The 14,958-nt window shown below is 45.2% G+C and overlaps 1 protein-coding gene across 1 annotated transcript; it reads right to left on the bottom strand.

Annotated features, from left to right (window-relative positions):
* Positions 1-3,262: 3,262 nt before the first annotated feature.
* On the bottom strand, positions 3,263-14,536 carry LOC120927276 (tubulin alpha-1 chain-like). Its single transcript, XM_040337836.1, has 5 exons — positions 14,376-14,536; positions 9,895-10,117; positions 8,320-8,468; positions 5,816-6,496; positions 3,263-3,641 (listed from the first exon to the last, which is right to left on the bottom strand). The coding sequence occupies exons 1-5, from the start codon at positions 14,376-14,378 to the stop codon at positions 3,348-3,350; spliced, it is 1,350 nt and encodes a 449-aa protein (XP_040193770.1). The 5' UTR covers positions 14,379-14,536; the 3' UTR covers positions 3,263-3,347.
* Between the last annotated feature and the right edge of the window lie 422 nt (positions 14,537-14,958).

Below are 14,958 nucleotides of genomic sequence, written 5' to 3' on the forward strand. Positions count from 1 at the left end.
TGACGTCAGTCCTACAGCCACTCCCCCCCTACAGTTGTAAACACACACTAGGTGCACCCTAACTCCTACAGCGCCCCCTGTGGTTAACTCCCAAACTGCAACTGTCATTTTCACAATAAAGAATGCAATTTAAATGCATTTTTTGCTGTGAAAATGACAACGGTCCCAAAAATGTGTCAAAATTGTCCACCATAATGTCGCAGTCACGAAAAAAATCGCTGATCGCCGCCATTAGTAGTAAAAAAAAATTTCTTTTATAAAAATGCAATAAAACTATCCCCTATTTTGTAAAAGCTATACATTTTGCGCAAACCAATCGATAAACGCTTATTGCGATTTTTTTTACTAAAAATAGGTCGAAGAATACGTATCGGCCTAAACCAGTGTTTCTCAATTCCAGTCCTCAGGCCCCCCCAACAGGTCAGGTTTTCAGGATTTCCCTCTGAAAATGCTGTGGTGATTACTAAGGCAGTGAAACTGATCAAATCACCTGTACAAAATAATGGAAATCCTGACCTGTTGGGGGGGCCCCGAGGACTGGAATTGAGAAACACTGGCCTAAACTGAGGGAAAAAAATGTTTTTATATGTTTTTGGGGGATATTTATTATAACAAAAAGTAAAAAATATTGAATTTTTTTCAAAATTGTCGCTTTATTTTTGTTTATAGCGCAAAAAATAGAAACCGCAGAGGTGATCAAATACCACCAAAAGAAAGCTCTATTTGTGGGGGGGGAAAAAAGGACGCCAATTTTGTTTGGGGACCACGTCGCATGACCGCGCAATTGTCTGATAAAGCGACGCAGTCCCGAACTGTAAAAACACCTTGGGTCTTTAGGCAGCATTTTGGTCCGGGGCTTAAGTGGTACCCCAAACAAAAATGGCGTAGGGGGTCCCCTCAAAATCCATACCAAACACTTATCCAAGCATGCAACCTGGCAGGCCGTAGGAAAGGGGGGGGGAACGAGAGAGCGCCCCCCCTCCTGAACCGTACCAGGCAACATGCCCTCAACATGGGGATGTCCCCATGTTGATGGGGACAAGGGCCTCATGCCCACAACCCTTGCCCGGTGGTTGTGGGGGTCTGCGGGCAGGGGGCTTATCTGAATCTGGAAGCCCCCTTTAACAAAGGGGACCCCCAGATCCCAGCCCCCCATGTGAATTGGTAACGGGGTACATTGTACCCCTACTATTTCACCCCAAAAAAAGTGACAAAAAAAAAAAAAAAGGAGAAAGACACACAGCTTGGGACAAGTCCTTTAATAAAAAAAGAAAAAAAAATTCCAGTGATGTAATCCTTCCACGACCCGACGATACACACCACCACGATCGATTCCTCCTCCATGGGCGATGCCACGGGGCTTTCCCGTGGCGTTAGAGGGGGCGGGGGTCACCCATGATGCCACGGGAAAACCCTGTTGCATCAGGGGGTGGGATCACCCGTGCACAACACGTGTGGTCCCCCCCTCGGCTATTTAAGAGCTGTCACGTTGGGTCTCGCGTCATTCAGCAGGCGTCTCCCATGGAGATGGAATCGATTGTGACGGCGTGTATCCTCGGGTTGTGGAAGGATTCCATCGCTGGAATTGTTTTTCTTTTTTATTAAAGGAATTGTCTCAAGCGGTGTGTGTTTTTTTTTATACCCATTTTTTGGGGTGAAATGGTAGGGTTACAATGTACCCTGTTACCAATTCACATGGGGGGGCAGGATCGACTTTGTTAAAGGGGGCGTCCAGATTCCGATGAGCCCCCCGCAGACCACCCACAACAACCGGGCAAGGGTTGTGGGGATGAGGCACTTGTCCCCAACATGGGGACATCCTCCCCATGTTGACGGCATGTGGCCTGGTACGGTTCAGGAGGGTGGGAGCTTTTGCCCCCCCTCCTCCTTTTCCTGTGGCCTGCCAGGTTGCATGCTGAGATAAGGTTCTGGTATGGATTTTTGGGGGGAATCCCACACTTTTTTTTTTATTTTGGCACAGGGTTCTTCTTAAAAGCCAGACCTGAAGGGCCTGGTGTGGAGTTTGGAGGGCTCCCATGCATTTATTTTTTAAATCTTGGATCGGGGTTCCCTTAATATTCATACCAGACCCAAAGTGTGTAGTAATGGAATGGGGGGGGGGGGGGGGGGGAATGCAGTTTTTTTTCAATTACCTTTTTGATTTCAATGGGCAGGGGCGCTTTAGCAGCAGTGTATTCGCAGCTCCTACAGCACCTCAAAGATGCGGCTGGCAGGACATTTTTGAGCGTCCTGCCAGTGCACTGGAGTGAAAGGAGCGGCTCTTTCAGGGCGCTTTGCAGGTGCTATTTTTAGCGCCTGCAAAGCACCTCAGTGTGAAAGCAGCCTAACATAAACATGAGACCAGACTATGCACACTAGAATACTGTGCATAGCCTGATCAGTAAACACCTATATGGGTTGTAAAGATTTGATTTTTAACATGGTAAACTTACCTCCTCTGTGCAAGGATTTTGCACAGAAGTGGCCCGGTCCTCTTCTGGGGTCCCTACATTGAATTCCCCTCAGAGAGGGGAAAGATTAGGTTCAGGTAAGTAAACGGGTGGCTGCTGCACTACAGGTTGATTTACCTTAATGCATAAAAGGCAAGAAAACTTGCTGGTTTACAACTCCTTTAACCATTTCCTCAATCACCTCCAGCTATAGCCATTGTGATGACATTCATTTGGAGGCTCCTAGGACAACAGATCTTTGCAGCCTGCCATCCTTTTAATGTGCCACCAGGTGTTAAACTGTTTGAAGCAATTACTAAATCCCTCAACTGAAGCTAGTTTCTATTCGACAAGAGGTCAGGGAATTGCCAATTTAGCTGCTCATAAATAATGTAAAGTAGATCTATAGCCTGGGCATAGGTGCCCATTTAAAGACAGTCTAAAATATTTAATAAGGCTGACTTGTAATGACAGCACAAATTGGGGTCAATTTACTAAATCTGGAGTAGCTGTGCATGGCAGCCAGCTTCTAACTTCAGCTTGTTCAATTAAGCTTTGACAGAAGAAAAACACTGGAAGCCAATTGTTCTATGCAAAGTTGTGCCAAATTTTCAACCTCCCGTTTTGGCAAGTCAGCCACATTGTTAAATATATTGGAAAACTATTTGGCAAGGGACATAGGGGGCTTTCCTAACAGGATTACACTTGTAACTGCAATACACCTTATCTAAATGTACGCTTTACGAAAGTAGTCCGTTAAAAGGCCAATTATATAATTTCTAGTCTCAAAGATTAGACTCCAAAATCAGACATTGGTTCGTTAAAATGTTTTTATTCAAAGCAGCCATGATCAGAATGGTAATTAGAAAAGGCACTTTTCATAATGCTTCGTCAGAATTAGTATTCTTCGCCGTCATCTTCTCCCTCCACAGAGTCGGTGCCAACCTCCTCATAATCTTTCTCCAATGCAGCCAGATCCTCTCTTGCTTCAGAGAACTCGCCTTCTTCCATGCCTTCACCCACATACCAGTGAACAAAAGCACGCTTGGCATACATCAAGTCAAACTTGTGATCCAGACGTGCCCATGCCTCAGCTATGGCTGTGGTATTACTAAGCATGCATACTGCTCGTTGTACCTTAGCCAAATCCCCACCTGGGACTGCAGTGGGTGGTTGGTAGTTTATGCCCACCTGTAACAAATAAGAACCATTACTAAAAAGAACAGCTCATTTCATTAATATAAAATGTTAAATTACGGTACATTTATGGTTTATTATTAACCATGTGGACTTCTGGCCATCATACAAAAGCCATCTATTTTCACCCACATAGGAGCACACACAGTATACGCTGGTAGCATGCAACTGCCAGAACAAAATTAAGAAAGCTAGATACTGGTATCCTGAGGTAGTTTGTCTTGTTGGTTTTTGACTCCATTTTTTATTTTTCCCCCCACTTTGTGGCACACGCATGCAAAAACATTAAATAAAAAGTTTAATGAAAATTAAAGCAATATTAAAGTCTTTATTTTTCCTCTAAAATAACAAACATGTTATACTTGCCTGTCCTGTGCAGTAGTTTTGCACAGAGTAGCCAGGATCCTCCTTTTCTCGTGTCCCACAGCGGCGCTCCTCCCACTTGCCCCCATAGCAGATTGCTCTGGGGCACCCAAGCAGGCACGCTCCTAACCCGCAGCTCTGTGCCCATTCACACCCCTCCATCTCCTGATTGGCTCACTGGCTGTGATTGATAGCTGCAGGAGCCAATGACTCCTGCTGCTGTCAAAGGCCAATCAGGGGTGCAAGTGCCCAGAGAGGCAAGGCTTTCATGGACAGCGCTGGATTGAGAGGGGGCTTAAGTATTGGGGGGCAGGTTCTGCTACACACAAGGTTGCACAAAAATGCATGAAGTTAAAAAAAAACCTTGTGCATTTACCACCTGAACTAATTTTGGAGTAGTTAAAAGTAGAAGTCCACCCAAACACTAAAATCCCTGCATCTAAAGACATCCGCAATCTGACACCAACCTACCCATCTAGCCCTATAAAGAAGACATCAGTATACATTCCTTTCTGAAGCCGATCCAACTGAGACGTCCGCTGTGGCTTCACTGTGTAAGTGGGTGCAGAGGACACATCTGACAACAGAAGCCCCATAGTAAGTCTATGGGTGATGTCACACTGCATTCATTTCACATCCATTGTCAGCGGTGTCCTCTGCAAAACTTCTGCAGCTGGAAACCGTAATATATATATATATATATATATATTATATAAAAAAGTATGTATAATGATTTCTTCTTACAGGGCTAGATAGGTTAGGGTTAGATTGTGGATGTCTGTAAATGCAGGGATTTTAGTGTTAAGGTGGACTTACACTTTAAAGAACTTTAACATTAAAAATTGCTGGTCAGAGGCAGCCTGCAAAATTCTTTGCATTCTGCAGCCATTTAGCTAGATTCAGAAAGGGCGTCCTAACTTTGCGGCGGCGTAGCGTATAGAATTTACACTACGCCGCCGTTAAGTTAGCGAGGCAAGTACCTGATTCACAAAGTACTTGCCTGCCAAGTTACGGCGGTGTAGTGTAAATGCGGTGGGCGTAAGCGCGCCCAATTCAAAATAGGCTGAGGGGGCGTGTTTTATGCTAATTTGGGTTTGACCTGACGTGATTGATGTTTTTTTGGAACAGCGCATGCGCAGTCTGCCTACATCTCCCAGTGTGCATTGCGGCTAAGTACGCCGCACGGTCCTATTGATTTCGACGTGGACGTAAATCCCTATTCACGGACGACTTACGCAAACGACGTAAAATTTTCGCATTTCGACGCGGGAACGACGGCCATACTTAACATTACTATTCCAGCTATTTGATGGAATAACTATAGGCCTGATAATGCGTTACGTAAACGGCATATCTGTACTGCGGCGGCCGGGAGTACGTTCGTGAATAGGCGTAAGTAGCGATTTACATATTCTACGCCGACCGCAATGGAAGCGCCACCTAGCGGTCAGCCTAAAAAATACTTTAGGATACGAGGGTGTAAGACACTTACGCCGCTCGTATCTGAGCCTAATTTAAGCGTATCTGGTTACCAGAATACGCTTAAAATTCGCGTGGGCGCACATTCAGACTTAGGCTGGCGTATCTACTGATACGCCAGCCTAAGTCTCTCTGAATCTGGCTAATAGAGTTACTCTAATCTCCACCACTGCATGAAAGGCTAAAGATTTGTGCCAAGGAGGAGTTTAAAGAAACCATACAAGAATTAAGCATTAAGGACTTCAAGTGTCACATCGAGGACTATTACATTGGGACTGTAGTAAACTACCTGAGGTAAGCAAAGAATCCATAGTGCAAGATTTTACCTTAAAACCTGTTGGACACCAATCCACAAACTGAATAGAGCGTTTTGTCTTAATGGCAGCTATTGCAGCATTCACATCTTTGGGAACCACATCTCCACGATACAGCATACAACATGCCATGTATTTTCCATGCCTCGGGTCACATTTCACCATCTGATTTGATGGTTCAAAGCAGGCATTTGTTATTTCAGAGACAGACAGCTGCTCATGGTAAGCCTTTTCAGCAGAAATAATGGGGGAGTAAGTGACCAGAGGGAAGTGGATGCGTGGATAAGGCACCAAGTTGGTTTGAAATTCTGTCAAATCCACATTGAGGGCCCCATCAAAGCGCAGAGATGCTGTAATGGAAGACACGATCTGGCCAATCAAACGATTCAGGTTTGTGTATGTTGGGCGCTCAATATCCAGATTCCGCCTGCAAATGTCGTAAATAGCTTCATTATCCACCATAAAGGCACAGTCTGAATGTTCCAGTGTTGTATGGGTTGTCAATATGGAATTGTATGGCTCCACTACAGCTGTGGATACTTGTGGGGCTGGATAGATGGCAAACTCCAGTTTGGACTTTTTGCCATAATCCACAGACAGACGCTCCATGAGGAGTGATGTGAACCCAGAGCCTGTACCCCCACCAAAGCTGTGGAAGATCAGGAAGCCCTGAAGACCAGTACATTGATCAGCCTAAAAAGAAACAGAAGAGTATTTAGATTTACTTATATAATAGTCTTGGTATGGGTTACCCCTTCCCATCATATATGCCCTTATATAAACCTGCAATATCCACACCCTGGACCTCCATTGAAAGGGGAAAAACCCACAAGTTTTGTTACAAGAGAAACCTGTACTTCAAAAGCATTGCACACACAAAGTAACAAATCTTACTAGAGGAAAACATTTTCAGGTCTTCGTTTGAAGGGGTGTCACTTTTCTCCTTTAACCTCACACAATCCTTTAAGGGTTAAAAGCAAGGTAAAGTCTCAAGAACATCTACAGGTTGGGAGATGATTCTAAAATTGAATATCGAACATGGATGCCAGTATGAACACTATACCTTTGGTGGAATTGCCTGTCAAGTGCTATCCACTAATTAAAGGGGGGGATGGGACAATTTAGTTTCGAACAGCAAAATAGATCAAGAGTTTATCACAAATCCAAAAAAAAAAAAGCAAGCCAGATTGAGAAACTCCATTTACCCAATCCAGTGATGGCAAACCTTGGCACCCCAGATGTTTTGGAACCAAATTTCCCATTATGCTCATGCACTCTATAGTGTAGTAGATCGTCAGAAATATAGTTCAAAGGTTGACCATCGCAGACCTAAACCCATGAACATTATCTTGTAGCATGTCAGTTGTTAGATGTGGTGGCTGCACTAGTTTGTTTCCCCTCCTACTTTGTGATCCTGCCAGTTTACAATTCCTGTGCTTGGGTGAACATGCTGTCTTATGTTACAGTCCAAGGAGCTACAGTACACTTGGGCTGCTTTCACACTGAGGCGCTTTGCAGGTGCTATAGCGCTAAAAATAGCGCCTGCAAAGCGCCCTGAAAAGGCCTCTCCTTTCACTCCATAATGAAAGCCGAGAGCTTTTACACTGGAGCGGTGCCGCTGGCAGGACTGTAAAAAACAACAAAAACGATAGTCGCATCTTTGAGGCGCTGTAGGAGCAGTGTACACACTGCACCTAAAGCACCCCACCCATTGAAAACGGGCAGCGCCACCGAAGCACCACTTTGCGCGCGGGGGGGTGTTTAACCCTTTTTCGGCCACTATCAGGAGTTAAAAACACCCCGCTAGCGGCCGAATAGCGTCGCAAAAACACTGCTACAAATAGCGGCACTTTACCGCTGACGCCTCCGTGTAAAAGCGGCCTTAAGCCTCCATAACCTTGGAGAGGTGTTCTGTAGACCACAGGAACTGGAAGGTAAACATTGTTTAAAGATTTTAGTTGAGGTAAAAAGATTTCTGGCTGAACATTTGTACTTGTACAAAAAGTATATCCATGCGGTGGCTGCATTGAGGTTTTTTTCAGGCCAAGTACTGGCATATTTACTGGTTCTTGAATTCATAAAAAAAAAAAATAAAAAAAATAAAAAAAAAATTCCCCAGCAAACTTAACCCGTTTTTAGGAAACATCCATTTAAGGCAGTGGTCATCAACCCTGTCCTGCAGGGCCCACTAACAGGCCAGGTTTTATGTATTACCATGGGGAGATGCAGACTAGAATACTGCAATCACTGAGCAGCAAATGATATCACCTGTCATGTATTTCAGTTTTCTTGCAAACCTGGCCTGTTAGTGGGCCCTGAGGACAGGGTTGATGACCACTGATTTAAAGGGCTGTCTTATGCACCAGAACAAGTATTTTGGGCAGTGTGATAACAGCAGTGCGCTGGGAATGTGCACTGTGGTGCCAATTAGAATGGAGTGAATGGGTCCAACTTTTCCAGCTTCATAAACCTATAACATAAGACAGCAAATTTCACAACCACAAGTCAATACTTACCAACTTCCTCACTCTTTCCAATACTAAATCAATGATTTCCTTTCCCACTGTGTAGTGTCCACGAGCATAGTTGTTGGCAGCATCCTCTTTACCAGTAATGAGTTGTTCTGGGTGGAATAGTTGCCGATATGATCCATTTCGAACTTCATCTGTAAAAAGTTCAGGTTATAAAAAGCTAAGGAAAAAAAAAAAGTTTACATAGTAAACAGTTTGTTTTATTATCTGCAGTGCTGAACCTTTGTAATACACATTTAGTTCTCAAAAAGATGAGGCGATTCATAGCTTCTGTGGACAATGTTGCAGTAGTGAACATTGTGACGGATGAAGACTTAATGAAAGTAAGAGGGCGTACTGGGGGGGAGGGGACGCTTAGCTGCCATAACCCCAGTATTTTTAAAAACGGCTGGCCATCCTCTGATTAAAGTGGTCTCAGCGGTGGATTTGCCACTGGGAGGGCCCCTCCCACCATGCTCCCGTTGTCTCCGCTCATGCTCCCGTTGTCTCCGCTGTTTACTGGAGCCGTCTGTATCAGCAGAGACGATCGCATCAGCTCCCCTCAATGATGTCGAGTGAGGGAAAAAGATGGCCCCTGCTCGGCTCCATAGCATTGGAGGGCGGAAGCGATGTCAAACGTCACTTCCGCCCAATGCTCTAAAAAAGGGGATTTTTTTTTTTATTGCATTTTAGTGTAAATTAGATCTGAGGTCTTTTTAGTCAAGAGGTCCTGTCTTGCTTTTTTTCTATTACAAGGGATGTTTACATTCCTTGTCAGAATAAAAGTGACCCAAACTTTTTTCTTTTTAAAGGACAGTGTAATAATATTTTTTTTTTTTTTAAAGCGCCCCATCCCACCAGTCTTGCACGCAAAAGCATACGTCTGCATGTTCAAACACCACGTGAGGTATCACCGCTATTGTTCGAGCGAGAGCAAGAATTCTAGCACTGGACCTCCTCCAAGTTTTTAAACGTTGCCTATGGAGATCAAGTGTAAAAAAAGTTTGTCGCCATTCCACGAGCAGGGGCAGTTTTGAAGCTTATCAATAAAAAAAAAAAAAAGGGGGGCCAACTTTACTGTTGTCTTATTTTACAGGCAAGCCTTAATATAGGCTTACCTGTAGCATAAAGTTTAAAAAAAAATAGGGTTTACAACCACTTAAAGTGGTTAAATTGACTGTAAAAGGCTAAAGTTTATTTATTTTCAAACCTGTAATACATGCCTGCTTTATGCAGTGGTAGTGCAGAGTGGCTCCTACCAGTGCTTGAGGCATCACAAAAAAAAAAAAAAAAAAAAAAAAAAAAAAGCAGCTTCCTATATGGGTGCATGTACAGGCCAACTCCCAAGCTGGGCTGTGTGCACCCACAGACAGCGCCATCTCAGTCTGACGATATTAGTAGGAGCCTATTTCTGCCTGTCCTGTGAATGCATGGGGGGAAGCCACTTGAGACTGACATAGCATTGGATGGATCAAGTAAAGACATATGTCTAATGGGCAAGTGAGAGGGCGATACAAATACTGGGGCATTTTTAGCTTAAAGCAGAGAATCCTGGCTTTAGAACCACTTTTATTAGCTTACCTATAACAGCAGGCTCCAGATCCACAAACACTGCTCGGGGGACATGTTTCCCAGCACCAGTCTCACTGAAGAAAGTGTTGAAAGAATCATCTCCGCCACCAATTGTTTTGTCACTTGGCATCTGCCCATCAGGCTGGATACCATGCTCCAGGCAGTACAGTTCCCAGCAAGCATTACCAATTTGTACTCCAGCCTGACCAACATGGATGGATATGCACTCACGCTGAAAAAAAAAAAAAATCAAGTTACAGTATATTATGGAATAGAATGTTGATCAACACATCACTGCACTTATTAAAGCTACAAAGTGCCAAAGAGGTCTTCAGCAAGGAAAAGATCCCTTCAGGTGTGATGTTACATTTACACCACATAAACCAACTACATGAAACTCAGCAGCTACAAGACCTGTTTGCTCAGGTTCTAATGGTCAGTTGTGCACACTGCTCTTCTCCATGTTGAAAAAGCAACGGATCAGAAAAGCCATTGTAAATCACTGGGAAAAAAAAGTCGGCACTCAGGATAACAGTAAGCCCAGGTTCACACTGGGCTGTGGGAATGAAGCCGTGCAAGTTCAGCTGATTTCGACCGCAATTTCAGAGACATCTGTGCAGGTTTCTGTAAATCATGGCCTGAAATCACAAAAAGTAGTACAGAAACTACTTTTTAAAATCAGTGCAGTGCCGCACCGATTAGGACGGTGCCATTGCTGCCGATCTGACATGTCAAAATGCAGCAGTGTGAACCAGGGCTTAAGGACAGAAAGCAGTTGGCCTATCTCCAGCCAGATGCAGTCCGACATCTCTACAAACTCAAGCATAGCAAGGCCATTAACGTGGAACTACATGCCAAATAAACCCCTTACTAAGACACAAGTACACCATGGAATTAAGACTGTATAACAATCTTAGATTTTATTATTAAGACGGTCAATGAAAAATACAACTGTACTCAATTTTCACCCTTGTGTTAAAGGACTGCATTTTTTGGTTTGGAAGGCTTTTAAAATGCATTTGGAAGAAAAACTGTTAATTAAGGCAATAAAGCCCAGCTGTTCAAGCCTCTTGGGATACTCATGTCATGCATTACAAGAGGTTTCCGGACAATCTACAAAGTGCTCATGTGCCGCATCGTTAGGGTGCCAGCTGTGAGAACGCAGCTTCCAATGACACAACAAAGGAAGATGGCGTGGGACCAAACCTTCAACAGCAGATTACAATAGACAATGCTGTATTCATTAGGGGTGCATATATGTTTAATAGGAACAGTAAATCGGGATGCCTGGTTAGAAAAGGCTACCCCCTGCACTGAGCTGGAAGAAGATCCTGCCTAAACTAGGAGATTACAGGGTTGGCAGGTTCTTCTTCATTCAAGTTAGTGTATATAAGGCGCGCCACATCGTGGTCTCTTGTCAGCATGTATGTATGCATCATGCATACAGTAATATCAATCATGTTATAGTTGTGAGGGCTGAAGGTTTTTTTACCTTCATGTATTGCATGCAGATAAAAAAATACCCACTCAATCTATAGATGTGCACAAGAACCTCAGTTCTCCCAGGACTCCCTCTCATTGACGGAGACAGCAGCAGAAACTATTGGCGGCCACTGCTGTCAGTCACCGCCAGTGAGCCAAAGAGGTGGGGCCAAGGTGCAGCTCTGCGTCTTAGAGACGCCTATAGCAGGGCTCAGGAGAAAGCAAACACCCAGTGCAGCTTGCTATTGGGGGCACCGTTTACGGGGGGGGGGGGGGGGGGAACGACTCAAGAGCATCAGGCCTGCCCTGTGCAAAAATCACAGAGCAGAAGTAGGAGTTTTTTTTTTTTTTTTTTAAAGCCAAACCTTTAATACCACTTTTAAGGGAAACATGAAAAGGAGTTCCCCCCCCCCCGTGTCATTTACAAATTGAAGCGTGCTTTGCACATGCACAGTAAAGGTCCGGCTGTGACCCCACAAGGCTTCACTGCTGGTTTCCCTTTCACACTGGGGCCATGCAGGCGTTGGCAGTAAAGCGCTGCTAGATTTAGCAGCGATTTACCGTTGTTATAGCGGCACGCTTTTAACCCCCTCAGCTATGAGTAAATACTGAAGTTAGTGTGAAACGCGTCAGCTGTCCTAGGTTCCATTGCTGTGACTTGTAGTGCCAGTTTCCAGTTTTTTTACATTAAAGTTACATTGGATTGGAGTGCGGCTGTCCTAATCATCTTTTGTTCTTATAACCCCCCCCCCCCCCCCCCCGCTAGCGGCCGGAAAAAAAAAGCAGCACTGCCCATTCATTTCAAGGACAGGGGAGGGCGGTTTGGGAGCGACGTATACATCCGCTGCGGCACCGCCACAAAGATGCTGCTTGCAGGACTTTTTCCAGTCCTGCAAGGACTCAGGCTTTTATACTGGGTTGGCTTGAGAGGTGCTTTTTCAGAGCTAAAAAAACACCTGAAAAGCGCCCCAGTTTGAAAGGGGCCCAAGTGGAGATGGTGGGGGCCGCACCTGACAGCTGGTTGAAAAATCGGCTGGGGTAAAGACATGGCTGGATTCATGGACAGGTATACGTCCGAATATTAAAAGTCGGCAGATTCAGCAGCTAAAAATACTGTCTTTTTTCTGAAGGAGCTCTGCTTTAGAGCTCTTTCACACTGACGGTGCAGCCGCGTTAGTGGTAAAGCACTGCTAGTTTTACCAGCATTTTAGAGGCTATTTTTGTCTGCTAGCGGGCATTTTTAACCCCCACTAGCGCCCAAATAAAGGCCTAAAAATCACCCGCAAAGCACCACTGCCCATTGATTTCAATGGTAAGGGGCGCTTTAGGAGTGGTATACAGTATACACCGCTCCTAAAAGCTATGCAAAGATGCTGCTTGCACCACTTTTTCTAACATCCCGCCAGTGCAGTGCCCCAGTGTGAAAACACTCAGGCTTTCACACTGGGACTGCAGATGAGGCATTTTTCAGGTGCTTAAAGTGGTTGTAAACCCCACTTTATGATTTTTACCTACAGGTAAGCCTATAATAAGGCTTACCTGTAGGTATAAAGAATATCTCCTAAACCTGTACGGTTTAGGAGATATTCCCCCACGCAATGCGCCACTGATTGCAGCGGGGACCCTCGGCTAAAGGACCGGCAGCTGCCGGACCTTGCCGAATTGAAGTCTCCTGCGCGGGAGCGACGTCATCGCCGCTCCAGCCAATCACAGCGCTGGAGCGGCGATACCCGGAAGACACGCCGAGTCAAGATGACATCTCGCTTGGCGTGGACCAGGTAAGTTCCTCTCACCTCGTTCCGAGGTAAGTATTTCATAATGAGCCAATATGCAGTGCATACTAGCTCATTATGGCTTTTGCCTTTCAGGTGAAAAAAAAATAAATAAATAATAATCGCGGGTTTACAACCGCTTTAACAGAAGCGCTTTAGTGCTAAAACGCCTGAAAAACACCTTCAGCGTGAAAGGGGTTGTGATATTTAGAGGCAGGAAAAAAACCTTTAGGTTTGTGTTTCTGAACGGAGCTTTCTGGCAGAAAAAAACCCACAAAAATATCTATATATGAGCGTATTTTCTGCCAGAGGAAATGGAGTTTTTTTTTGGTCCAGTGTGCATGTAGCCCTATACAGGCGTGTAATCATGCGTTCTGTAACAAAGCTATAAATGAAAACGTAGGCGATTCACGCCAGTGCAATTTCAGATGCGACTTGAGTAGCGCAGAATCGAATGACAAAGGAAATTATAGTTTTCAATGGTATCCATTCTCAGCACTAAAAGGTTCCTGTACCAACGAATCAAAGCACAAAAGAATACACAAACCAAAGGTTACATCCAAGAGGCACCAACAGATCAAAGTTGTACATTTTACTAAAGACGGTCAAGGTTGCATGCATAGCAAAATGAACGCACCCTGCCCCAATGATCGCCCAATGACAGCACAAGCAGCTCAAACCGGCTGATCCTGTCCAGGAGGCGGAGACTTCCTCCACAGATGGTATCACCCCACCCAGTACTTGTCATTCCCTGCTGTCACTGCCCCTACCGGCTTCTCTATGCTCTCAGCCATGCTTTATTACTCCATATTGGAAGCTCCAAAAGTCAAAGCTACAACACTTTGCGAAAGCCTAAGCTTCCTAATTCAGGTCTGTGGACATACACAGATCCACAGGACGCCACCATTAGTAGTGATAGGCTCAGAGATAGCAATGCCAAGTCTAGTGTAATAGACTAGAAAATGTAGCTATTGTGTGACATAAAACTCCTCCCCCCTTCCTTTCCCAGAATTCCTGCCATCACATATACGAAGGAGACAAAGTATCTGGAAAACATGTCACTAAATTGAAGCACTAAGCTCCCAAGTCACACTAATCGAGCCATGAGAACTAACCGCCCCCAACTGAAAGGCAGCCCGACCCCTCACAGCCTGAAAAAACAACCTTTGACTTCTCTTCGCGCCACTTATCTAAGCCCACCCCCCGGCTCAGCTTATCGCCCGATCCGTGTCTCACCATGTTTACAGCTTTTCAAAGGCACACGACACGAAGAAAGACAGATGAAGCTACGCAACCGGCGATGGGACGTTAAAAGTGCCTTTTCCCCCGGCTCCGTTGACTGTAGACGCGCAACGGGTCTCCGCCAACACAGCAACTGGCTGCTCCCGCCCAGAAAGCGTCTAATATACTGCCGCACTGGGCGTGATGCGCGCTCATTGGTCCATCCGCAGAACCCTCGGTTTCTGATTGGACCGAGTGGTCTTTAAATGAGGCAGTGGATGAGAGCCGAGCGAATGGCGGGCGGGGTTTGTGGCGCTGTATGTCGCTGGGAAAATTCCTGGGGCGGGCGGAGGAGCTGGTGGTGAGGGGAAGATGTAACAGTCAGATGAAAGTCACTGTCTTCTCACAGCGAGTATACCGAGTACCGACACGGTGTACTGTCACAAGGGCAATAGTTATGGAAGAAACCAGTCCATTCTAGTGTCTTGTCACCATCTGAAGGTCATTACTGGGCTGGTGCTCAAAATGTTTGGGGGGGGCGCAAACAAAAAAAAATTGCAGCCTCACTGTGCCATTAATTGTCACCACTGTGCCATGC

Source organism: Rana temporaria, chromosome 2 (genome assembly GCF_905171775.1).
Source record: "Rana temporaria chromosome 2, aRanTem1.1, whole genome shotgun sequence".
Lineage (NCBI taxonomy): Eukaryota > Metazoa > Chordata > Amphibia > Anura > Ranidae > Rana > Rana temporaria.